Source organism: Metarhizium album (genome assembly GCF_000804445.1).
Source record: "Metarhizium album ARSEF 1941 chromosome Unknown scaffold_38, whole genome shotgun sequence".
NCBI lineage: Eukaryota > Fungi > Ascomycota > Sordariomycetes > Hypocreales > Clavicipitaceae > Metarhizium > Metarhizium album.
The window spans coordinates 2,048-27,054 of NW_024467612.1; the positions used below are offsets into that span (position 1 = coordinate 2,048).

Below are 25,007 nucleotides of genomic sequence, written 5' to 3' on the forward strand. Positions count from 1 at the left end.
AAGGATTTAATATACTTTACGCCTATATTTCTTTGTATATATAAATAAGGTTAAAAGAGGAATGCTAGCTGGAATTCAATAAAAAGACTAATAAGCTATAAAGGCTAATCTACTTTATAGCAGGAAAGTAGCTACAAGAGTTATTTTTAGCCTCTAAGGTTATTTTAAGCTACTATTTATGCTTAATCTAGCAGCTCTACTATAGAATTTACCTATAAATAACCCTCTTTCCCTCTAACTAGATAGAGAGAAAATTAAGCCTCTACAACTATATTCTTTAATACATACTATTACATACAATTTTATACTATATCTAAAGTTACTTCTATTATACCTTAAGAATCCCTATTATCTTATGCTTAGTAATCAACTAGATTACATAAGCTCTATCCATTATACCTATACTATATATAAAGAGTCCCTCAATTAGCCGACAATATTATTATAGAGTTGCAAAAAGGCCGCCTAGGCAGCTGCACCCTATTTTTTTTGTTGTTATAGGGCATTTTCGTAAGACTCTATAGTTGCCAGGGCAATATATATAAAATTATATAGCAGGGCGTGGCGGGTTAGGGTGTAGGCCTAAAATCGGGGTGGAGCGGTAGCACGAATAGATAGGGTTGGTAGCACGAATAGCACAGCCCGTCACTGGTTAGTGGTGGCAGCTTGCAAGAACTAAGAAGCTTTCGTGATGGAGCTCCAAGCTGAAGAGACACACAAAACCTTATATGAAGCCACCTCGCTCGCAGCCCATGAGAAAAGTCTCTTTCGCCACGAGCAAAAAGGGCCGGTCAACATGCTCGGGCGTTCGCGGCACACAGTCGACGTGCAGCATGTACCCAACAACTTGCCCGTCCCGCGCTGCACGAGCCCCAAAGCGGCCGGAATGATGGTGTTGGGCAGAAACATTGGTCACGGGAAGACAGAGTCCCAACGAATCACTTTACTGCATTCTGGAGAAAAAAAAAAAAGGAGTAACAGCCGGCTGGATTAATATCGCTAAAATCGTGACCATATCAACCCCACAAGTTCTGGACACAAACGCGCCGTCTGACCAGACAGGACGTCGTGAAATGTTTTCTTCTCTTGGCCCCAAGGCTGCCGAATAATTGACAGCAAACCCCAGATCGACTACCTTTTGCCGTTGCCCTGGGCAGCAGGCTGCGAGATTGCCTCGACAGGAAAAGAAAAGAGAGCCAAAGACTGCCGCGCACGAGGGTTAGGAGCTCCCAATTTCCGAGCACGGCTTGTGTTTGACTGTCGCCTGATTCTCCCCTCGAAACGCGGCCGGTTGGCCAACTTCTCCTTCTGCTTGTGTACTCGCCTGCTTGCTCAACTCGTCCCTGGTGCTGTCGGAAGCAAGTAGTCATGCCTGAAATTGTGAGTTCTCTCTCCCGGTGTCCCTATCTCTTGGCCGTGATGAGCCCGTCTGAATGTCCGACTGACCCATGACGTAAATGTCAAAATCCTCAGGTTCACCTTCAAGTCGGCCAGTGTGTAAGCTGAAGCCTTCAAACCACCACGACCATCTTGTTCCGCATCGTCTAACGCCATGTAGGGCAACCAAGTTGGCACCGCGTTCTGGCAGACGATCCTAGGCGAACATGGCCTGGACAACAATGGACTGTGTGTGGATTGCAGACATGACCGTGGGATCCTGTTGACCGGCTGACCTTTCGTGACCCGTCTAGGTACACGGGTGACTCTCACGTTCAGCTTGACCGTATAAATGTCTACTTTAACGAAGTATGCCATACGACAGTTGCCCCTCGTCCTCCTTCAAAAGTGCCCCAGCTGACGCGCCTTCTTTTCTTGTATTAGGCCTCGGAGAAGAAATATGTTCCGCGCGCCGTACTCGTCGACCTGGAGCCCGGCACCATGGATGCAGTGCGAGCCGGGCCGCTGGGCAGGCTCTTCCGCCCGGATAACATTGTTTTCGGACAGTCGTCCGCTGCCAACAACTGGGCCAAGGGCCACTACACCGAGGGCGCAGAGCTGGTTGAGGAGGTGGTTGACGTCGTTCGCCGCGAGTCCGAGAACTGCGACTGTCTCCAGGGCTTCCAAATCACCCACTCGCTCGGCGGAGGCACCGGCTCTGGAATGGGCACCCTGTTACTGTCCAAGATTCGAGAAGGTATTGACCCGTGTCCCGATGAACCACATCGCTCCATGCATCGCGAGTGTCCGCTAACAAGCCTGGTTGTGCAGAGTTCCCTGATCGTATGATGGCCACATTCAGCGTGGTGCCCTCTGCTCAAACGTCCGATACCGTCGTGGAGCCGTACAACACCACTCTGTCGATTCACCAACTGGTTGAGAACTCGGACGCTACGTTTTGTATCGACAACCAGGCCCTGTACGATATATGCCGGCGAACCCTCAAACTCCCCAACCCGTCTACCGGCGACCTCAACCATCTCATTTCGACAGTCATGTCTGGCATTTCTACCTCTTTGCGCTTCCCTGGTCAGCTGAACTCTGATTTGAGAAAGATCTGTGTCAACTTGGTAAGTGCCGTCTGCGTTCATCTGTAACATGCTCAGGCACACGATATCGACATCCCGCGCGGAAGATCCTCCATGACAGCCTGGACTGTTCGTCTGAACTCTCAGAATTGCAAAAAACTGACGCTTTCGTTACGCCATATAGGTTCCGTTTCCGCGTCTTCACTTTTTTATGGTTGGCTTTGCCCCCCTGACAGCCCGCGGCAGCCACGCATTCCGATCTGTCACGGTTCCCGACCTCACGCAGCAGATGCTCGACCCTCGAAACATGATGGCGCAGTCCGACTTTCGTAATGGCCGTTTCTTGACATGCTCGGCCATGTTCCGCGGCAAGCTCTCCGGCAAGGAGGTGGAAGAGCAGATGCGCAAAGCCCAGGACAAGAACTCTGCCTACTTTGTGGACTGGATCCCCAACAATGTTCAGACATCACTGTGTACCGTCCCGCCAAAGGGACTGAAGATGGCTTCCACGTTTATAGGCAACTCTACTGCTATCCAGGACATCTTCAAGCGCGTCGGGGACCAGTTTGCCGCCATGTTCCGCCGCAAGGCATATATCCACTGGTATATTGGCGAAGGCATGGACGAAATGGAGTTTACCGAGGCCGAGTCTAATATGAATGACTTGATTTCCGAGTATCAGCAGTATCAGGATGCTACTGCGGCTGATGACCAAGAGCAAGAACAAGAACAAGCTGAAGGTTGGGATGAAGCGCCACCGGCTGAGCATTCGCATCAAGAGTGAGCTCAAGGGACGGATGACGAACAAACTGTAGGAAAAACAGACGACTGGTGTCGTCGGCCTAATCGCGGTAGCCATGTCGATCATATTACAAGGTTGCTCTCATTTTCTGACGACGGAAGATATTCTGGAATCCAATAGTAAATTGTTGCTGGCTTTGTCGGAGTGATCAAATCACATGAGACTTGGGTACTGGGAGGAACTTGTCTTGCGGTGTACGACTCTACAAAAGTTGATAAAATAAGCCAGTGTGCCATGTTGATTGTGAGTCTGGTCAGATGATTTGGCATAGCTGGTCAATGCTAAACTTGCCCGAACATGTATCCTTTCAACTGCGTTGGTGATGTAGAAATACCCCTCTTCCTCCTTGTTGAGCAACGCCCCTTTCCGGACTGTTGGTTTCTGCCATGGTACTTGTGCTGCGAAATCTGTCGTCAGATTCCTCGTCAGCTTGTTCTGGGCTTTCAATCGCAGTTTCCCACGTAGTCGAGCGGAGGCCAAACACGGCCATTGAATGCCCTGCTTCCAGGACGGCTTCTGGCTGTTGTGCCATATAAGGAGCATGTTTTAATATAACCAACAGTTCTTCGAATGCAATCAACTTGTCCGTCAAATTGGGGCGCCCATAGCTTTACTGAAATCACCTAGCGCATATTTCTCGTCGTATTTCAGGCGAAAGTGGTTTGTGTTCCCTAGTATGCCCATGGTTTCTGCAATTTCGAAAAGACGCGGTGGCCCTTTGCGAGGGCAAGCCGACTGGTGGTGCCACCTCTCGAGAAGAAAGTCTCAGGCCGTGGTGACTGTTGTGCGTGATTGCAATGGTTTTGGGGGCGTATATCCAGTGACGGTAGTCTTGTTCATCTCCGCACCATGGCCTACAAGAAGTATGGCTAGAGGGCATCATTTCTGCGCACCTTGGCAAAGGGCCGTCTTGCCGTATACGCCCGCCTGATCAGCCTGGCACCAGAGTCCGAGAGAAGTGAACAAGGACAGGATCGCCCGATCTTCGGGCAGCAACTTTCATGGTACGCCCTTGCTGATACTATCAGGAAGTGGAGGGACTGGCTTTGCACCTGCATCGAGCAGGAGCTTCGCACGCGCTGGATGGCCCTGGGCCGAGGCATTGGACAAGGGACACGATATATTTTCATTCACCTAGAATTAACGCACTGTGCATGTTCGAGACCTCTCGTCAACGTACGAAGTTGCAAGGAAGGGCCCAAGATTTGGTGGTACCATAGTTCGGCATGTGAAACATTGGACCAAAAGTCGGCTGGAAACCAGGATTCCGGGGTCCAGACACTGACCTTGTTGATCGAGAGGCCTGGCAAGCGTTGATGTCACGTTTTGGGCTCATGACGGGTAGCCCGGCGTACCCAGCAAGTTGTTCGAAAATGCTGGCGACGAGGAGCTCCTCGAAAGGTGGCAAGTGTTGACGGAGTGACACAAACACCAAGGCCAATGTGGCAGATGTCGTCTGAGTGTCCAGCGAATACTGCACATGACCTCGCTATTCTGCAGTTAGTTCAGAATTACAAAGAAGAGGAAGACAAGATATGACATCGAATCTGCGGCGCCTAGCGTGATAATGAGGCTACTCTTAACAGTTCGTATATTATCGCGTAGCTCCTTTAGACGCTGCCGATGCCCTCGCCAAGCGTGCCTCAAGCAAAGTGTAAACGCGAGTTAATTTGTTGATAATGTCTTCAAGTCGGCAACCTGCAAAAGCACAAGGTCGAGAAGAGGGGGCGGTTCTCCCAGGTACACACGGAAAGAGGACGCGCCTTCCTCCCCTTTCTGAAATCGGAACGTTGAACCGAACCTGGTTTGAACTTTGTATTACCATTCATACAGCACGTGACTGGCATTTTTTTCCGCAACAAGACCCTTCGAGAAATTCAGTTTGCCACTTTCTTCCTGGACACTCACTCTCACTGCCAGCGAAAAGCTAGAGAGAATCTCAGTCGTACGTTGGATGCAATGGCTTGTGCCAGAGAATCAGAAAGTATATCTGGAGCTGGCGCATTTGACACGTCACGTAAGTGTACCCAATCCAGATGCTCATACGTGTTCTGATTCTCGCAATCCAGAGGTGTTTGGATACCTTCCGGCAAGCGTCATCTGTTGAGACATATGCGTCGACATTATTGCCGGCAATTCTTTCTCGTGAAAGCAAACTGTGCTCCAAATTTGGTCTGCCTTTGAGCCCGACTCCTTACCCAGCATTGACAGCGTCCACGGGCTGGAACTTGGGACTGTTGGAGTGACTGGAGAATGACCAGCCACATGACCTCTTGCGGAGAAACAAGTCTTTGCAGAAACAACCACAAAGGGCGCCGCAGTGTGACCGTTGGCCACGTCTTCCTTATCTCTATAATATTCTCGGTATATAATCGCTTGGCTCACACTTGATTACCAAGAAGGTATCTTCGGGTTCTATTGATATTATCAAATCTTTTTCGTCTTCAATAATTTTTACTGTAGGCTACACATATTTCATAAACTTGGAACGCATATATCAACAGGAGGTTTTTACAAGATGAAGTAATCTTCGCTAGTCTTGTGCTACATGAAGCAATATTCCTCTGATGCCGGCAACGTCTTCAGATGCTGCAATATATCAGGCAGTGAGTCTAAACGAACCAAATCATACCTGTTGACACGTTCCAAGTATATGCCCCTTCACATCGTCAGAAAACCGCCAATTACTGCCCCCGTGCAGACCACAAACCCGCCCACACCAAAACTAACACCCCAATCGTAAACGCCATCAAGCAGACTGCGGCGGGACTCAATTCCTCAATGATCAAAACGCCAAAGCCGCGGGGAACATCCTTTGCGCCCCGAAAAGCCGGATCAAACTGGAGCCTCGGGGCCCTCTCCTGCGACAGCAGCCTCAACATGACGTCCAGCGGAGGAGAGCAAGACGGCGTCGAGTTCTCGAACATGTACATGAAAATGCTCGGCAGCACCGGAAACGGAAACGAGGCGGTGGCATACGCCAACGAATATTGGTGCCGGAACAGACGCTCCTCTACGGGCGAGTTCGTGTACTCTGCGAAGTGTACGATCTCGTCGTCGGCACTGGTGAGATGGAACTAACACGGGAGGAAGGGGGGGAGGAGGGTTAGGACAAGACCCACGGAGAGTGTGTAGAGCGCAGCACCTTACCGTGATGAACTGGACTTTCTTTGGCCTGAGCAGGGCGACGGACCGGGACAGTCTGTCCATGCATTCCGCGCCGGTCAGTTCGTGCAGCCGCCGGAAAGGCTGGGCGCCGCGCTCACGATAGTACGCGTCGCGGAGTCTTCTGAAGACGCTCTGGTCAGAGGTGGCGCTGGAGACGTCGACGCGGAGAAGCTTGAGAGACGCGGGCGACTTGCGGACGCAGAGGTGGACAAACCTCTCCTCCGTGTCCCAGGGCAGTCGCCGCGACGTCGGGGAGGGAGTCTTGAGCGGGCGAGGAGGCATGCCGGCGCTGGCTCGGCGTCGTGCGACGCGAGGTTTCGCCCCGGGCAGCCGGCCGCATGTGCATGTGCGGTTCCTTCCGGACTGCGGCGGAATGCCTGCCCAGCGCTTGCCGGCTCCGTCACGGATCTCGACAATCATGGTTGTTTCGCGGCGTAAGGAGGGCTGGCCCCTGAGACAAGACATGGCGGCTTTGCTTTTATACATACCTCTGTTTGCCACTCATTTCTGAGGCGCAAGTCCGTGTTTCCTACCATGCTGCGACTAGAGAACCTTGGTGCGGCGCCTGTGTTTTCGACCACACCAAGCCTCGGGCTGCAGGACAGCAAGAAATGTCCTACGCCGGCGCTGGAAAAGTCTAATGAGCCAGAGTATCTTGCGACGGCGGATCAAGCGAGGCCACAGACTACAGTCACCGGGATGCCGCTTAGCGCGCGTAGATACAGACACGGTCGAAGCCCGAGGGCTCAACACTTGCTATCAGCTCATGGCACACTTTATGCGCAAAGGTCCGTGGCGCCCTGGCGACGCGGGCAGACTCTGGACGAGCGAGCCGGGGCCGAACTAGGCTGCTGTTCAACTGTTGGTTCTAAGGGGGCCGGCGGAATACAAAGTTGACACACACAGCAGCGCGCCGGCCTGGGTAGATTGACGAGCTTGTCTCTCTCTGGCTGAGAAGAAGAAAGGGGGCGCCAAACAAGCATCGTGGGATCTTGGAGCCATCACTGCGGCTACACTTGCCCTCTTCTGAAAAGAGAGAGCCGAGCCTCAGCCCTCTCGCTCCTAGCGTCCCTGGTTTGCTAGCTCAGAGCGCTGACGTCCCCTGTCTGCTGGGTACGCAGTCCCAGTTGACCTGATTCGAGTCTTCGCCGGCGGAATCTAGCATGCCAAGTCGAGCCCCGAACTTGATTGTCAGTACAACTTCATTTCCTCTACGTCCACAAGCGCTCGCCCTTGCTCTACCTTGCTATAGGGAAGTATTGCAGCACATCCAAAACATACTGCGAGACAGACAAAGGGGAACCACAATGTGCTATTGTCTATATAAGCTGATATACATTAGATACGCGAGTACAAGCATTAGTTCTCGGGCAAGGCAGATGATTCGTAAAGCTCCATCTCAGCCCGAGTACCCTTCCAGTTGACCAAGTTGCAGAGCACGGGAACAATGGCCGCCAAAATCATGCCACATCCCAGGAAACCAGCGGTGACGCCGAAGCCAATATGGAACGCCGGGCTGTCGCCCCTGGGCCAGATGCGGCTTCCGTAAACACTGGAAAAGTTCCCAAAGGCATTGACGAGTGCGAGGACAATGGCACGCTTCTCGGGCGGAAGACTGACGGTGCTGCTGGTCCACGACAGGATGAGCGGCAGGGCAGACCAGATGCCCGCCGCCACGAAACACACCATGACGTAGCGGACGATTGAGGTTTGCACGGCGGCGCACACCACGCTGCATGCGAACCCTACTCCGAGGGCTCCCGCGACGTGCCAGCGTCTGTCGCCAGTGCGATCGGATGACCAGGCGAGCATGTTGAGGCAAACGGCTGCGACAACATAGATTGGCACCGTCATGTATTGGGCTTTGGTGCTGTCTTTGTACATGGTTTGGCTGATGGTGGGGATGAAGTAGGAGATGGCTTTGAAACGGTTAGTGTCACATGTTGTCTTTTTGTTGCACACACATATATATACATATATATATATGTGTGTGTGTGTGTGTAGAGAGAGAGAGAGAGAGAGAGAGAGGGACAAGGACGGAGAAAAGCCCAACTTACTACCAGCCCCGACGTCCAGCATAAACAGGACGAGAAACATGTACGTCCTGGGATCCGCAACCGCAGCCACAAACGCCTGGCAGTGAGTCAAGCGCTTGTCCGAATGCCCCCCCGTCGCGATGCCGTCGTGGATAATCCGAATGGCAGCCAGCTTGCGTTCCTCGAGCGTCAGTCGCGTCGACGAGCCGGGGTAGTCGAGCAGGACGAAGAAGGCAACGCAGGCCACGCCAACAGTCACGACTCCCTCGACAATGAACAGCCAGCGCCAGCCCGCAATGCCATGTACGTTGTGCAAACGGTCGGTGATGGCGCCGGCCAGAATCCCGCCAAAGGCGCCCGATAACACGGCAGCGGTGTAAAAGATGCCGAATCTCTTGCCTTGAAGGGAGAAGAAAAGTTGGAGTGTCAGTTGAGTTTTCTTCTTCTTCCTCTTCTTAAGCTGGCTTCAGAGGCGGCGAGGCCCCGAGAATCAAGCCACGTACCTAGCTCTGCTTTGGTATACCAGCAGCTGAGGTAATACAAGACACCAGGGAAAAACCCCGACTCGATGCAGCCCAGGACAAAACGCAGCCCCAACAGAGCGCCGTACGTTTTGGCGACGGACATCAAGGCACTCAGGGCGCCCCAGACGAGCATGGTGGCGGGCAGGAAGACGGAAGGTCTGCTCCGGCTGAGAAGCATGTTGGAGGGGACTTCGCAGATGAGGTAGCCGAAGAAGAAGACGGACAGAGCCCAGGCGTAGCGGTCGTCGTCAAGGTCGAGATCCACCGCCATGCCGGCGATTTTGGCGTTGCCCTAGGCCGGAGGAGGGGAATCAGTCAGGGCGCTCCTCGGTCGACGCAAACGTCAGGCCTTGTCCGCAGGGCCGAGACGCAACTCACAATGTTTGTGCGGTCGACGTAGTTGAGAATGTACATGACCCAAAGAGTGGGCATGAGGAACAGGTCGATCTTGCGGACGAGCCTCCTCTCGTCGGCGGAGTGAGGGACGTAACGGCGCAGGGCCTCTGCCAGCTCAGGCTCATTGGTGCCCGCGGCAGACATCTTCTCCCTCATCTCATGGTGCGAATGGGCTTCGTCGCCGCCCGCCATGTGTGCTCGGCAAGGGCAACGCTGGCTCTGGCTCTGGCTCTGGCTCTGGCTCTGGCTCTGGCTCTGGCGGCGGCTATGCTACCCGAGCAGAGCTGGTCGACTTGGTCCTGGGGAGACGTGCATGAGGCCCGGCCTGCTTGCTGCCCGAGGGGAGCAGTCGACTTTAATAAGACGACGCAACGCAGCACAAGCATCGGATCGTACCGCAAAGCACCAGCACCGCGACGAGATGGGGGTTTTGGCCGGTTGGGATGGATGGACGGATGGATGGATCGATGCGCCTCGATCGATGGGTCGCTGGCGCTTCTTGCCCCATGGGGCAGCCGCTAACTCGCGAGAAACCGACGCCGCCGTGCTGAGTTTGGTTTAGCCTTTCCGCGCTGCTCAGGTTTTCGGGTTGCAATAATGGGGAACAAGCCGCGTCTGATGTCGGAGCTGCCAGGTCGGCAAGCGGCTCGGCCGCGACCGAAGAGAAGCAATTGGCCTCGAGATGCACATGTTGGTCCACTTTCCGTCCACTTCCGTCCACTTCCGTCCACTTCCCGTGCGCGCCTGCTTACTCATTCCACCTCGACCACGGCAACTTCAGCTGCCCAGGTAAAGTTATTTAAACTGACCGCCAACTTTATTCCCGCCCTGCCTCTTGTCCGACGTGCTCCCGGCTCCAGGCTCCAGGCTCCAGGCTCCAGGCGCCTCGTCTTCTCGGCGTCGCTCTTGTCCGAGTCGCAGTGCTCTCCGAGTCTCTGGCTTGGACAAGAGACGAGACGAGAACCGGCAAATCTCTCTCCAAAGGGGCTGCTTGGAAATAGTTACCTAATTGTTTTACATGAGACGCTGCTCGGCCAGGCTTTGTCCCCTGCAAGTACCGTCACTTTCTTTGCCCATCATGGCGGCCTCCAGCACCAAGGTTCGGGCTCTAGGCACATGAGCGCTCGATGCGCCGTCAATCAAGCCAAGCCAAGGCAAGGCAAGGCAAGGCAAGGCAAGACATAGCATGGACGCAGTCGCCACCCTGCCGTGACCTTGGACGCTGACCGGTTGCACTGCATGGCCCGTTCCAAATATGGCACCCGTCTTCTTGTCTACCTGCTCAAGTACGGGTACCTAACCTACACCGACTCAATATGTTACACACAACAGCGCAGTTACAGAGACGTACATGATGAGGGATACCAGCCATCGCCCATGCGCTGCTTCGCAGTTGCCCGACAACTGCCCAGAGTCCAAAATCATCCTGGCATTTGGGAGCTCAGAGCGTCCAAGAAGCTAAGCCCATACTGTTGATCCTGGTCCAGTCCAAACTGGTTCGGCATGTTTGCAGCACCACCAAACATCCAGCTGTTCCAGTCGGGCCACGCTCCACCACCGGCGTACGGCACCGGCACCGGCTGTCCGTCCTGGGCCTGCTGCTTTTCCATGGCGTTGTGTTCTTTGAACTTGCTGAGCATCCCGCTGAGCCCGCGCCCGAGATAGTGCGCGACGTGGCGGACGCAGGGGCTGGTCTCCTCCAGCAGCATGATGACGCCTTCTATGGTCGAAGCCACCGTCTCGTGCCGGATGTCGAGGTTCGCCGACCGCCATTGCGTTTGCGCCTTCATGAGGAAGAGGCAAGCATACGCAATGGTCGTGAGGAGGTACAGAGGCACACCCATCACCGACCGCCGCATGTCGGGGTCGTTGAGGATGAGTTCCAAGGCCGCAAACGCACTGCATATGGCCAGGTTCACAAACTCACGGCGCTCCGTGGACATTCGATACTGCTCGCTGGGCCGTAGACCCCGGAGACAGATTGCAAAAAGCTGCACGCGCGCAAAGTGGTAGTGCAGCACGACGCCCTTGGCCGGGTAGTCCGCGATGTGGGGATTTGGTGCTAGACAAACAGGAAAACAAGAGGAAAAAACAGGTTAGAAGCTGACATACACATACGGCGGCCGGGGTGTGGTGTTGTCACTGTCATACCAAGTCGAGGCTTCCACTGATCCCTCCATCGTGCCAAGTCGACATCAAATCGTCGCAGCATCTCGAACTCGTCGTTTGCAATCATTCTCGATCGGTCCGGCCCGAACACGTGGTAAATTCGACTGAGAATAATGAACACGCCGACCTGACTATGCAGGCGAAGATCCGACATGGTAATTCCGGGTAAGCGCAGAAAGTCCTCGTGACAGGACAGCGTCGAGTTCTCGCTAATCACGGGTGGACGGCCGTAGGCGATGCTAAAGTGGTGATCACACACGTACAAAAAGTACCACAGCCTGGCCTCTTCCACGTACTCTGGACGGTCCCCTATGGCCATGGCGCAGAACTGGTGCAAGTTGAGTTCCGTCGCGATTCTTACGGCAAGGCCCGACAGCTTCCAGCTCAAGTCTGACAAGTAAAAGGCGCCGATGCACAGTCCTCGCACGTCGTCGAGCGTGTGGTAGCGGTCAAACATGGCCTGGCTGACGAGCTCGAGGAATATCGCGTAGCAGACATCAAAGGACGTCCCGTCATCTTGAGCATGCAGGGCGGTCACGGCAAGAATCGCCGCTGTGAGAAGAGACGACGATGCCCTGGCGCTTTCCAAGTTGTCGTGATCGAGCGCTATGCCGCCCCATAGGTACTCGTTCAGCGTTTCCCGAAACCTTGTGAACAGCCTTTCTGCTTCTTGGAGGTCGAACTTCCCCTGGGATATGAAGTCTGGTTTCTGAGATCGGCTCTGAGGACGATGCATCCTGGCCCACGGATCACTGCGGACGTTGCGTAATTTGGTGACCTCATAGAGGCTGGCCATGGGCGCACTTACCATGGCCTGATCATCGGACTCGTGCACTTCCGGTTCAACAGAGTTCTCCCTCGTCATCCCGGTAGGTCGAATGGGCACAGTCCCGTCGGGGAGAGTCTGGGGCGCCGGCTGCATCGACGGCCCGGGGCCAGCGTCTCGGAAGCCGTTCATACCGGCCTGCAGACCCGGCAGCTGAGTTAGCACCGGGCGCGGCATGTTCAAGGCGCGCTGGACCTCCGACAAGGCGGCTTGGAGGCTCTGCATCTGGGCCTCGATGTTCTTCTTCCATTCGTTTTCGCTGTCCAGCAGTGTCTGCAGGCTCTTGTTCACCACACATTTGAGGCCGAGCCTGGCGCAACGCGCACACTGCTCTTGACCAGGCTCCAAATCACACTTGATTTTGCGGTTCTGACATGCTTGACCTGGTTTGCGGAATTAGCGCGGGCACTCACTCCTAGCAGACGTTTGATCGAGAGATGAACAACGTTTCGCCTGCAGCCGACATGTCACCCGCCGCCTACATGCCGCTCGACGTGAGACATGTTCTGATCAAGGCCAGGGCAGGGAACCATGAAATATTGGCACGTTACAGCAAAAAAGCTTACATGCTCGAATCTTCCGAGAGACTTTCGGCTGATGTTCGGCCAACTCACTGGGCGGACTGACTTGGGAAGAATCGAACCTTGCCCGCTTCATGATGCGATCAACGTCGTGGAACGAAGTCCGCGTGCAAGACTGGGTCGGACGGAGCTGTCTCTTTAGCAGAGAAAAACCTGGAAGGACGATAAGATAGGGCGGGACAAAGACCGAGGCGAGGTGTGAAAAGGCTTTTGAGTCTCGAGTGAGGTCAAGTCCAGGCTTTGGCCCCAGCGGCCGGTCCCGCCGCCCATGTGGCCGTGCACGTGCTCTCGGCCAATCGCGGCTAAAGCCTGGTGCCAGCCCCAGTCCGGTCCCGGGACACACGGGGGAAGGGGGGGCGCCCCCGCCACCACTGCCGCGCCACCTGCCACCTCTGCCACCTGGCGCCGTCTGGCCTGACATCCGTCTGGTCTGGTGGACTTTGGACCCGGCGGGTTTCTGCCCGACACGGCCGCGCTAGGCAGACGAGTACGCAGAGTCTTTGCGGGGATTGTGGATGATGATTGATGACATGGCAGAACAATTGCTCGAATTGAAATCTTGCTCCGAAGCCCAGGCCAGAGCGTATTGAAATGCACATGCGTGGTGTTTAATACAAATTTCCCCATCGTCGATTAGATAGGGTTTATTTAGCTGCTGCTTCGTGCAATGCATACACTGCGAGCCGCACAACTTGACTCGATCGTATCGCAAACGGCCAAAAAAAGGTGCACGTGGGCGCGATGAAGACGCAGGGCGGCCAGATGCCATCAACGGAAGCCAGCGCGCTTGCCGGCTCAGGGCCTGTCTCTCGTGTCAATATCGGTTTCGTTGGCGCTCACGGCTGGAGCTCTCCCTTGCTCACCAGTGTCTTGTCCAAGCCCGGCTTCCAGGCTCGTGTCTACGATAATTCCTCTCGCCTCTTGGCCGGGCTTGCAGAGCTGGGGGCCATCACCACAGACAGTCCCGTCGTGGTGGCCCAGCGCAGCCAAATTGTTGTCTGTGCGACGTCCGACATCAAGGAGCTAGAGCGCCATCTTTTCTGCTCCCAGACCGGAATCTTATCAGGTATGGGCCGCTCACATGCAACGTCTGGTGCAGCTGGTGCGGCATGGCAGTAGTTTCGAAGTATTCAGTCGTTAACCACTTGCCAACAGCGCTTCCAAAGCATTCCGTTGCTCTGCTTTCTCCCAGCACGCACCCATCATACTATCCGTACCTCCTTCGAAGAATAGCCGAAGAGGGCAGGCCTGACGTCTCGATACTGGATGCCGCCTGTCTCGCCAGGTCATCGCATGGGAATCACAACGGGCGCAATGCACTCGTCCTCTCGGGACCCGCAGCGGCTCTTTCAAAAGCAAATAAAGTGCTTCATGGCATTCCGGAATGCTTGTGGCCAGTACCCGGAGGGCTTGGCCAGGCCTCAAAAGTGGAAATGCTTTACCAACTCTTGACCGGCTTGCATGCGGCTGCAGCTGCCGAGGCAATGGGCCTGGCGGCCAAGGCTGGGCAGAATACCCAGGTTACTTTCGACATCATAAGCAACGCAGCTGGGACTTCATCGGCGTTTGAGACGCGGGTTCCGCACATGCTATCGGGGGATCGGAAGTCTCCAGCTACCTGGCGGTCAACACTCAACAGCCTCGTATGATACCGCTGAGTCTCCCTCTGTCCACAGCCCATGGTCCACAAATTCTGACGGTTCTGAGCATACTAGAGATCTGCCATTTCGACAGCACGGAAGCTTCATTTTCCCCTGCCCCTGACTGCCACTGTAGAGCAGTTATTCATATCTGGCTTGTCGCAGGGCTTTGGCGACGATGGCGACAGTGCGCTTGTTCACACCTACCTGCCCGAACGCCCCGACCTAGTCAAGGAGAGAGCATGCCAAACAAGTATGGACGCGTCTCATACTTGGACCGGTAGGGCTGGTATTGACATTTGCAAGATTGGATTCGTTGGCCTGGGGGCCATGGGCCAGGGTATGGCCGCGTCCTTGGTCCGGGCTGGCTACCTTGTCCAAGGCCACGATGTTTCCTGCCCTGCTGTAGAGGCATTCACCAGCACTGGCCCAAATGCCATTGCGGCAAGTTCTCCGGAAGAAGCAATTAGTGGATCGGATGTGGTCCTGCTCATGGTGCAAAATGCGAGCCAAATTGACGAGGTGCTCTTCGGGGACTCCCACCGCGGTGCCGCCGCTTTATCCAGCGGCTCCGTGGTCGTTGTCAACTCCACGGTTCCACCAGAATATGTGCGGAGTGTCAGTTCGAGGCTGACGGAGATGGGCAAAGGCGTTCTGTTGGTGGATGCCCCGGTCAGTGGAGGTGTAGCTCGGGCTGCCAACGGCACATTAACGGTGAGCTTCCCCCCCATTTCCTTGCTGCGCATGAAACCCTAACTTGCCTTCTGCTGATGCACCATTAGATAATTTGCTCCGGGGAGAATGAGGGTCTCTCCAAAGTTCGACACGTGCTCCTGGCCATGGCAGGAGAGGAGCAGAATTTATGCCTCGTGCGAGGCGGTATCGGTATGGCCTCCTCAGTGAAGCTCGTCAACCAACTTCTCGCAGGAGTTCACATCGCTGCCGCTGCCGAGGCCATGGCGTTCGCCGCTCGTCTTGATCTTGACACCCAACTAGTATTTGACATTCTCAAGACGTCGTCGGCATGGAGTTGGATGCTTGAAAATAGAGTTCCACAGATGTTGAACGGTGATTGGACCCCGCATTCCGCTCTAGCCATTTTCGTCAAAGACCTCGGCATAGTTCTTGACGAAGCCGCGCGGTTGAACTACTATGCGCCCATCTCCTCTGCTGCACACACCTTGTATCTCGCCGGCGCAGGACACGGCTGGACAAATGAATCAGACTCGGGCGTAGTAAGGCTGTGGGAAATGCTAGGGTCATCAGTCAGAAGCAAAGCCAACGAGAAGTTTGACAACGACCCGCAAGACCAGGGCGCCAACTCAGCCGCCAACGGGGGGAGCGCTGAAGACGAAATCAACGTGCCATTCGTCATAAACCCCGGCTCTGACAATTGCAAAGGGATAAAAAGCCTCGTTGCTGCTACCACGCTCAGGTCGCTGCCACCAGAGTACCCCCATGACGTTCTCAGTTCCATCCAAGGAGTGGTCAACAGCGGCCAGGTTCCTACGCTGGTAATATTGGACGATGACCCCACAGGCACACAGACTTGCCACGATATTGACGTCTTGACAGTGTGGGATTCTGCAACCCTAGATTCCGAGTTCCGTCTTAGCCCCCGTGGTTTCTTCATCCTGACTAACTCGCGAGCACTCCCGTCTGCAGAGGCTCGAAAGCTAGTTCAAGAAATATGCGAAAATGTGTCTCAAGCAGCAAAAAGAGCCAGCAAGGCTTTTGAAATCGTCCTCCGAGGAGATTCCACCTTGCGAGGTCATCTCCCCGAGGAGCCCGAGGCTGCAGAGGCTGCCCTGGGCGCGTTCGACGGCTGGGTAATTGCCCCATTTTTTGCCCAGGGCGGCAGATACACCATTAGTGACGTGCAATACGTGAGAGAAGGCGATGCACTGGTGCCTGCCAGCCAGACACAGTTTGCTGTTGACGCGACTTTTGGGTATCGGAACTCCAATTTGAGACAATACGTTCTTGAAAAATGTGGTCCGCGCTTCGACGATGATTCCTTCATCAGCATTACTTTGGAAGACATCAGGGAGGGAGGACCTAAGGTGGTGACTGAGAAATTGCTCTCTGTGGGCCCGGATCTCAACAGAGTCATAATTGTGAATGCTGTCGCCGAGTCAGATATGCATGTATTTGTGGCTGGTCTTTTGGAGGCGGAGAAAAACGGCCGGAGATATCTCTACCGAACTGGGGCGTCTTTCGTCTCGTCAAGACTTGGCATCAAGGGCATCCCGCCACTGACCATGAAAGACCTAGGCATTGTTCTAGTTCCTGGCGAAAGACAGTCTGGTGGATTGGTCGTTGCCGGATCACATGTTCCAAAGTCGACGGCACAGTTGGAGGCCTTGACACAACGACTCAAAGCCAAGTTACAAGTGGTGGAGGTCAGAGTACCCGACTTGATAGCCTCGGGAGATGCTGCTGAGAAAATTGTCAGGGCAGCGGCACAGGCCGTTTCCGTGAAGCTTTATGCTGGTTACGATGTCGTGGTCATGACATCGAGGACGCTCGTGAAAGGTCCAGATGCCTTGAGTTCATTAAATATTGCGTCTCAAGTTGCCATGGCTCTCGTTCAGTTGATGGAACTCATTGATGTCCATCCGAGGTACATTATCGCCAAGGGTGGCATTACTTCGTCCGAGACCGCCACCAAAGGCCTCAAAATGAAGCGCGCCAGGGTGTTGGGCCAAGCAGCTCCCGGGGTGCCGCTCTGGCGATGTGATGAGCAAACAAGCCGTCACCGGGGCGTTCCATTCGTGGTTTTTCCTGGAAACGTCGGCACTAAAGACACTTTGGCAGACCTTGTGGAAGCGTGGGCAATTCCGGACGGGGCATTTTAAGTTGGATTGCTTTTCGTGATATCACCCCTTCTTTGCCGCAGATGAAAGAAGATGAAAGTAGATCAAAGTACATAGCGCATGATTTCCCACCAAAGCTTCCCCTTGATGTTACAACCCATCATTCGCGAGAAATCAGTTGTGTACCTGTAGGTTCTTGCTTGTGAGCGTGCCGTGGTTAAATGTAGCTCGCTCTCAAGGAAAGTACCACGAGATAACGGATACCCGGACGCGTCGGGCTGCAAGATGAAGCGACCGTGGAGCGCCATAGAGATCTGAAGTGCTTCCAAATCCACCTCCCCATTGTTTCCAATTTCCAAGTGGTTATTAGGGAGGCCAGTGGTGGCGCATCAAGCAGTAGACCGTTACTACTTTGCGATATAAAACCTTGGGGCAGGCTTCAAGGCTCCATTAAGCTGGATAAAATATCGCTAGAAGTGACAAAGCCCCTGAGCAACATGGGAATTTCTCGGACTTGACCGACGTTGGTTTATTACATCCCCCTGGTTGATAAGACTCGACTCCCTAAGCGAGAATTCCATTTGAGTTGGTGCCACTGATGTCAACGGCTCGTAGGCTCGCAGCACGCGGATAGACAGTCGTCCACGCAGGCCGGTCGTTATGACGAAGAAATACTGCGCAAGCCATCAGATTGGGTAAGAGACCATCTCGAATTAGTATTTTGAAAGATGTTGTTCAAGTTGACGAGTGCGATTTGTTTTTTCGATGGCGTCGAGACACTGCCAGACCGGCTTTCTTCAGACGGTTGTTGAAGAGTTTTGGTAGGGGAATATGCAATGATTGGGACGATGAGGTGTGCGGCCACTGTATGGGTAATTGACGGTCGGTGTCATATCCAGGAGCAGTTTCTCTTGGGTGAAAATCAGAGGTTTGGAATGTTCCCCATGTCCCGGGACATGAAATTTTGCAGCAATTCTGTTTTCAAGAACAGCTGCACCAGAGGCGTAGTAGCGACCTGCGGAAGGAAAGGAAGGGAAGGGAAGGGAAGGAGGAAAGTGCCGAGATGGATGGAGCCTTCCAGCTTTGCTCATTGCTGGCCAAGCTGCTCCGCCGCATCATCACAAGCCGCCAGCATGAGAAGGTTTAGTTGTCGCTCGAAGGCTCTGTAAAAGTGGGTTGTGAGGATAAAGATGGAAAGCAGTGTATGCTGATGAAAAAAAATAATCACCACGCAAAGCTATCGTTTCATTTGGCTCAAGTCCCGAGGACAGTACGTAGTACCTACCTGGGTACTTACTTAAGCAAGTACTTAGCTTGATGGATCATCGCGATCCTGCTGTTTTGGCGTGGAGGGTTGCACCTTCCCGCTTTGCATTGACAAAGCGAGTGGCGGTCAAACCGGGCGTTTCGTCATTTGACATGAGGCGACGCCGATATCATGAAGACCCTCCGCCATCAACGTGAGACCGCGAATTAATACATCCTTAATCTCGGCATTCATGTTTAGACCATGTCCAGACACACTTCAAGATGCACCCACCCCTAAAACAACATTCAGTCTCCATTTCTGCCCTTGGCATATGGCTGCTTGTAGTTCCATCGTGGCCCTGGCTTGTTCTTAGGGTTACTGCTGTACCACTCGTCAATTCAACTTGCTTGCCATCGTTGAGGGCTGCGTGGACAAATCTCCAAAAGAACTGCACTTGGAATGCCAGCCTGTGCGTTTCCTGCGCATTCGAAGTGAAGCTCCTTCAGCACGGAGGCGCCGTCGACGCTACTATCAGACTACTCGTCGTATGCCAGCTCAGCGTCATCTTGGTGGGCTTTCCATAGCTTAGCAGCCGTGCAACAGGCTGGACTTTGTCCTAATCAGTGGTTCAAGGCCATGAAGTACTTCGCAGACGGCCCGGCATGGCTCAACGACACTATCGCCTTTGCTGGGTGCTACGCGGCTGCGCAAACGACCGACGGAGCTGGGCACAGCAAGGGACCTGAAGCCAACGCTCGAGCAGCCCCGGCGGTATCTACGCCCAAGTCCACGGAAATGCCGCCGAGTAAGTCGAATGGAGCTCCTACACCTGGTATGGGTCAAGGGGTTATTAATGGTGAGACTTGGGCTGTCCTTATAGGGGTCACGGTCATCAATGCCATGTACTAGAACAGCGAAGGCGCGTTCGTCTCGTTTCTGTCTTCCTTCTCGCCTATGGATGAGGAAATTCTTGGGGCCCTCCATACCGGTACCTCCTGTCCAACTTACCTAGTAGAGATGACTCTGTAAAAATCGAGAGCTCTGCTATTAATTTTTGTGAGAAAATTGATACGGAATGGAATTGGGGATTTTCTGAGAAGGTCTGAGGGTAGCAAATTACGAGAACGCTTCGTCAGAGCCAACAAACGTTGATACCACAATGCTTGGTCAGAGAAGAAATGGGTAGATAAGCCAAAAGAAGGAGCTTATACATTCGAAGCAAGAAACCGAGACGGGAAGCGGAGGCTACGGCCAGTCGGTAGTGCTCTTTTGGGCTTTGGTCCGTAGAAACCAGTCCGGTTTGAAATTGAAGAGGGGTACGGTCACGTGTCCACGAGTAGGTAGGTCTGATAATTTTTTGCACATTTATCTGCTATTTTAATCAACATCGCCATCTCAAGTCACACATAGCCCTTGAGCGTTTCACATTAAGCAAGTTTCATCACAACATCTATTTCGGTTTCTCGACCAAGAAGGAACAAAAAGATGAGACAATATCTTTTTAGTTGACGAGGGAGCGATGACTGCCAACAACCGAGATGCGTCACCATCGTCAGACGCAGCATCGGACTCAGGATCCGACGTGGATTCACAATTTGACAGACAACCCACCTACACCCCTCAAGAGATGGAAGCTATACTACTCCAATTATACGAGTTTCTTGCAACGCTGCACTATAATTTAGAGGACCTCAAGGTGCCTCCTTCTGAAGGCTGGCAAAGCTTTACATCAGAAGCTTGCGTGCATTCCAGAAACGAATATGCCATTCAAGTCCTACGCTATTTACTATAGTTTAACAGCAAAGCAGAGTTTCACGTTAAATGCAAGCTGCTTAAATACACGACATTTACAACCAAGGACTATAGGAACAAACACTAAGATTAGGACCAAGAAGAATGGTGGTCTACTATAGGTGTCGTGGACGCAGGATGGATGCTCCCCATTGCACTGGGATATGAGAGCTTCGGCCGCCAACTCTCCCTTAATTTGTTGGACGGTGAGATTAATAACGAGGTATTCATTAGGGCGTGCGACGCGGAACCGGTCCCTTTAAAAGACTGGGTAGATGAGATGCAGGGCGTCCATAGCCGCCTGGTGTTCATACCGTGCCCTGGTCGCATTACCATGGATTGCACTGGCGTGCCTGAGCGGGAATATGGACGCATCAGCGAACATCAGTTTCGGGCACAGACCAAGGACTGACCTACAGAGCTTGACGTTCAATACGCGAGGCAAGTATATCGGGACTATGGCTTGCCACACGCTTTCCAACGAGAAGAGGCTTTCACGTATGTGTGTGACCTCTTGGTTCTATAGAGGAAGAAAACGAAGGGCGGTCTTGGCGAAAGGTAGTTGATGATGACGACCCGAGGTTGTGGCCATCTGTATAAATTGGACCGTATCATGACACATCCCCCAAGAGGGCATACCCATTACCAACAAGTTTCCTTTACAACTCGAGTCCTCTGCTTTTCCGGTCGCGCTACTTTGCAGACAGTGCAAACACCGCGCCGCTCGTCTTGCCGTCACATTTCACTCAAGATCCCATGACCTTGTTCCGCAAATATCGGTCATTTCAAAAGAGGGCGGGTACTGCAGAGCGATGCTGCTGATGTTTCGTCGACATGAGAAGCGTAGTCTATTCAAAGTTTAGCGAAATGGAAGATTAGTGGGCGCGCGGATAAATCCCTGCATGCTCATGCCTGTACGACGACGTTATCGGCACTACTCTGCGTCCTGCACCACCAGACTTATCCACACGTGACTACTCGCCTAGTCCAGCACCTGAAAGCTCAGCAGCTCCTTCCTCTGGTGGGAGTGCAGAGCAGACTTGCACCTCGAAACATCACCAGAAGAGCAGAGTTTTGGATGAAATGCCTCTTTCTCTCAGTGCGAATGGTTTTCTTAAAAAGGCGCGGCGTTACTAATCTGCCTCTTTTCTGAGCCACTGTGCTCTCGCCTGTGTCGTCGCCTTCACCGACGACGGGTCACTACCAAGATCTTTGTTCCTATCTCAAGATACAAAAATAGTTTGCGTCCTCATCATCCTCGAAACATGATGATCTGACCTTGTGACTCGTGTATATTAGGCACGACGTCGTATGAGAAATGACTAGAAGGCTTCCTCAGAGCCCCGCATCGAATACCTAATCTCCAGAATTCCTCATTACTCATCAGCCAGAACACTAAACCCGACCATCCTATTGCCCTTGAGCACATGGCACTCAGGTCTTTTGATCAGTAAAACCAGCTACGAGTCACGAATCATGCATGGCCCATCAAACCTGCATGGCAAACTAATCGACTTGGCTGGTCGCTGTTCGTCTGAAGCAACATTTCTGGTCGCAAGTCGATACTACCTTCATTTCTTAGCGAGCGGCCAGCTGATATGGTCTCCTGATGGGAGGCAGACCCGGCGTGACTTGGCGTGGCTGGCCACCAGAGGGGTCATCGCGACGAATCTTGCAGATGCTCCCCTGATGCTCCCTGACCTTCATTCCGCCGCCAATACGCTCTTGGGACTAGTCACTTGTGTTAGTAGGCGGCATCTGCCCCATCCGTCCTCCATGTTCCTGTCGTTCGCCCGCAGATCAGCCACCCCGTTGACCGCTGGGCCAGTAAGATTGCTCTAGCCCGTCTCAGCTGCCATATTTCGCAAAGATCGATGTCGTCCCCTCGCTGCGGCGCGTTGCGCCCACGGCGCTGGGTACAGACTAAGGCTAGTTCGCCGCCTCGGTTTCTCTAGCTCACGAGGCTAGTTGACATATCATCCAGGTTCCAACGGTTGCGTTGCAAAGAGACCGTTTGAATACAAGCATGTGCAGAAACGAAAGACGAGGTTGGCAGGGATGGCCAAGGTGTATTTATTACAGGTTGAGGTCCCTGTGACCCTTGGGGCTCTGAAGTGGAAGAAATTCGCTTCTTCGTAGCTGTGGCGGCAGGCGAATGTGCAACGTTTCTCCCCGATCTTTGTCTGTTCGGGTCTGACCTATTCAATACTCGAAATGAGGCAAACTCTGTCTTTGCTGGCCTTTACGGCCAGCCTCTTGCCCTTTCTCTTGTTCACTCGAACGACAACAGCTACACCAGCTCCAAGGCAGCTTGTAAAATGCAACCGAGCTGTACAAGACGTGTGCAGGAAAGAAGACCGGACGTATAGCTCCGAGATGCCAAAAGCTGGAAGCTACATGCCATGGGCACTGATTCTCCTCCGTGAGATTGGTTTCCCAGCGAAGCAATATATCACCATTGTCAATCTCACCCCTCACCGGTTCGTCCTTGACCGGAGCCGCACGCACTCGTATCAGATGGACGCTTTTGACTGGGATGATATCCCCCAAGGTCGTGCTCGTCAAAATACAGCAGAATACACGAAGAATCTCGGCAAGAACCCAGTGGACGATGGCGGCGAGGTGTACTACACGATTCAAGGGACAAGTAAAAGGTTTGAGATTCGCGCAAGAACTCACATTCCAGACTCGTATCCCCGCCGTACCATCATTGACTTGTCTGGCATGGGCCTCGGTCAACGGGAGTACTTGGACCCTGGCAAGGAGACGGCAGTTACCCTGGTTATCACTGGAAGTGACTCGTACGGTTTTACCGCTTCTCTGCGTCATGGTCGGGGCAACTGGATGAAGGGAATATACAACGTCATCAAAGACAGACAGATGCAGCACATTGTGATGCCTGCCACGCACGATTCGGGAATGAGCCGGATCAGCGGCAAAATTGGCTCCATTGGCACCGAAGCCAACACACAGACACAGGGCCTCAACATTTACAATCAGCTACGCGCTGGTGCCAGGTTGTTCGATCTTCGGGTCGGCAGCGTCCACGAGGTGGCTAACCAGAGCTCGTACAGCTTTTGGACCATGCACGTCAACGACGAGCTGGCAGAGGTAGTTGTTGGCAACACGGGAGAGTCGCTTGACGATGTTGTCAAGGAGATCAACCAGTTCACAGCCGAGTACCCCGGCGAAGTCGTGTTTTTCCGAGTCCGATACTTGAATGGCATTCTCGACATCCCCACAGCAGGGCCAATCTACTGGAGCCCCGAGATGGTCAACAACTTTTTCAGCAAGCTCAAGGGCATCAACAACCGTTGCGGAAACCTCGATCTCAACATCAAGTTCAACCGGCAGAAGGCGTCGTATTTTATGGATCAAAATGGCGGCAAGGGCTGCGTTCTCTTTCTTCTGAACGGCAACCTGAAACCAGACGTGCCTCAAGACTCTGCATCAGACGGAATTTACAGACACTCCATGATGGACGTATGGGACAACTGGTCGAACTTGCCCGACACGGCAAAGATGGCAAACGACCAGGCGGCCGATTGGAAAACGGTCAGCAGAAGCGGCGACTTCAAAAACGACCAGTTTCTCATCAGCCAGTGGCTAGTCAGCGCGGATGCCATCACCACGACGGCCCTGAGCATCCAGAACATTGCTATCCTTCCTACCAATCCGGCCCTCTACTGGATGGGCGTCAACAACATGAGCCCAGAGGCCTGGCCAAACGCCGTCCTGATCGACCACCTGGGCGTAGTGGTCGCGGGTCAGTGGAACTGGGACCAGCTCAGCGCCGAGATGTACACCTTCGCAATCGGCATGAACCTGTACATGGTTAGCGAAAACTGCGACATCAACCGGAGACGGTCCCCCCTTCTCCCTGGGGCCAGCTCAGCCGTCAAGACTGTGAACGCCGGCCAGCTGGCCTCGGCGTGGAACGGCATCATCTACGCAGACGGTACAGTTGACAATAGTCCTGCGCCGAACCTGCATCCCGGCCGTGCCCGAGTTCTGAAGAAGGGGACCGAGTTCCTCAACGGCACAGTATTACAGAATGATGTGGAGAATCGAGCGTTTCTATTCTAGGTGGCCGTGGCTGTTTGACCGGTGGCGCATGACGACATGGTACGATACCCCGTGCAAAGAGAGGAACTACTGCCAAGTGCACATGAACTGTACATATATCTGCACGGTATAGCGAAATCGCTGATGTGACAAGTTTAACGATCAGATACCAAGCTACACAACACAAGCCGGTCGCTCTCCGTGTGACATGTGTCTAGGCCGTGCCAAGGACTAGCTGTGTGAAGAGCACGGAGAGGGAAAAGAATGATTGGACTCCTCGTCAAGGCACACAGAACCTGGAAGAATAAAAGTCTTTCCATGTTGACACTGACTGAAATTGTTTACACGACACCTTGGCCGAGCAACGCGACCCGTCCGCCGGTTGGTGCACATACGACGTGGAGTACGCTCAAACGAAGGGCGACTAATCAATTTCCATCCGTTGATCGAGTTCCGAAATCAGTCGGTTCTCGGGCGAA

General features: G+C 53.6%; 7 protein-coding genes across 7 annotated transcripts; 4 read left to right on the forward strand and 3 right to left on the reverse strand.

Annotated features, from left to right (window-relative positions):
* Window positions 1-1,368: 1,368 nt before the first annotated feature.
* Window positions 1,369-3,249, forward strand: MAM_07865 (beta-tubulin; the record flags this gene model as incomplete). The annotated part of the gene is made up of 7 exons (XM_040826663.1): window positions 1,369-1,380; window positions 1,474-1,497; window positions 1,559-1,626; window positions 1,692-1,746; window positions 1,822-2,134; window positions 2,209-2,507; window positions 2,650-3,249. The coding sequence occupies 7 exons, from the start codon at window positions 1,369-1,371 to the stop codon at window positions 3,247-3,249; spliced, it is 1,371 nt and encodes a 456-aa protein (XP_040675295.1).
* Window positions 3,250-5,951: 2,702 nt separating this feature from the next.
* Window positions 5,952-6,900, reverse strand: MAM_07866 (uncharacterized protein; the record flags this gene model as incomplete). Its single annotated transcript, XM_040826664.1, has 2 exons — window positions 5,952-6,344; window positions 6,418-6,900. 2 exons carry the CDS (start codon window positions 6,898-6,900, stop codon window positions 5,952-5,954), a joined length of 876 nt encoding a protein of 291 aa, XP_040675296.1.
* An 894-nt stretch (window positions 6,901-7,794) lies between these two features.
* Window positions 7,795-9,583, reverse strand: MAM_07867 (Major facilitator superfamily domain, general substrate transporter; the record flags this gene model as incomplete). Its single annotated transcript, XM_040826665.1, has 4 exons — window positions 7,795-8,354; window positions 8,493-8,870; window positions 8,975-9,287; window positions 9,374-9,583. 4 exons carry the CDS (start codon window positions 9,581-9,583, stop codon window positions 7,795-7,797), a joined length of 1,461 nt encoding a protein of 486 aa, XP_040675297.1.
* A 1,229-nt stretch (window positions 9,584-10,812) lies between these two features.
* MAM_07868 (uncharacterized protein) lies at window positions 10,813-13,043 on the reverse strand (the record flags this gene model as incomplete). Its single annotated transcript, XM_040826666.1, has 3 exons — window positions 10,813-11,453; window positions 11,504-12,769; window positions 12,953-13,043. 3 exons carry the CDS (start codon window positions 13,041-13,043, stop codon window positions 10,813-10,815), a joined length of 1,998 nt encoding a protein of 665 aa, XP_040675298.1.
* Window positions 13,044-13,708: 665 nt separating this feature from the next.
* MAM_07869 (ketose-bisphosphate aldolase class-II family protein) lies at window positions 13,709-17,465 on the forward strand (the record flags this gene model as incomplete). Its single annotated transcript, XM_040826667.1, has 4 exons — window positions 13,709-14,033; window positions 14,123-14,610; window positions 14,683-15,321; window positions 15,390-17,465. The coding sequence occupies 4 exons, from the start codon at window positions 13,709-13,711 to the stop codon at window positions 17,463-17,465; spliced, it is 3,528 nt and encodes a 1,175-aa protein (XP_040675299.1).
* A 1,843-nt stretch (window positions 17,466-19,308) lies between these two features.
* MAM_07870 (uncharacterized protein) lies at window positions 19,309-19,581 on the forward strand (the record flags this gene model as incomplete). The annotated part of the gene is made up of 2 exons (XM_040826668.1): window positions 19,309-19,477; window positions 19,553-19,581. 2 exons carry the CDS (start codon window positions 19,309-19,311, stop codon window positions 19,579-19,581), a joined length of 198 nt encoding a protein of 65 aa, XP_040675300.1.
* Window positions 19,582-22,677: 3,096 nt separating this feature from the next.
* On the forward strand, window positions 22,678-24,549 carry MAM_07871 (exo-beta-1,3-glucanase; the record flags this gene model as incomplete). Its single annotated transcript, XM_040826669.1, has 1 exon — window positions 22,678-24,549. One exon carries the CDS (start codon window positions 22,678-22,680, stop codon window positions 24,547-24,549), a length of 1,872 nt encoding a protein of 623 aa, XP_040675301.1.
* Window positions 24,550-25,007: the final 458 nt, after the last annotated feature.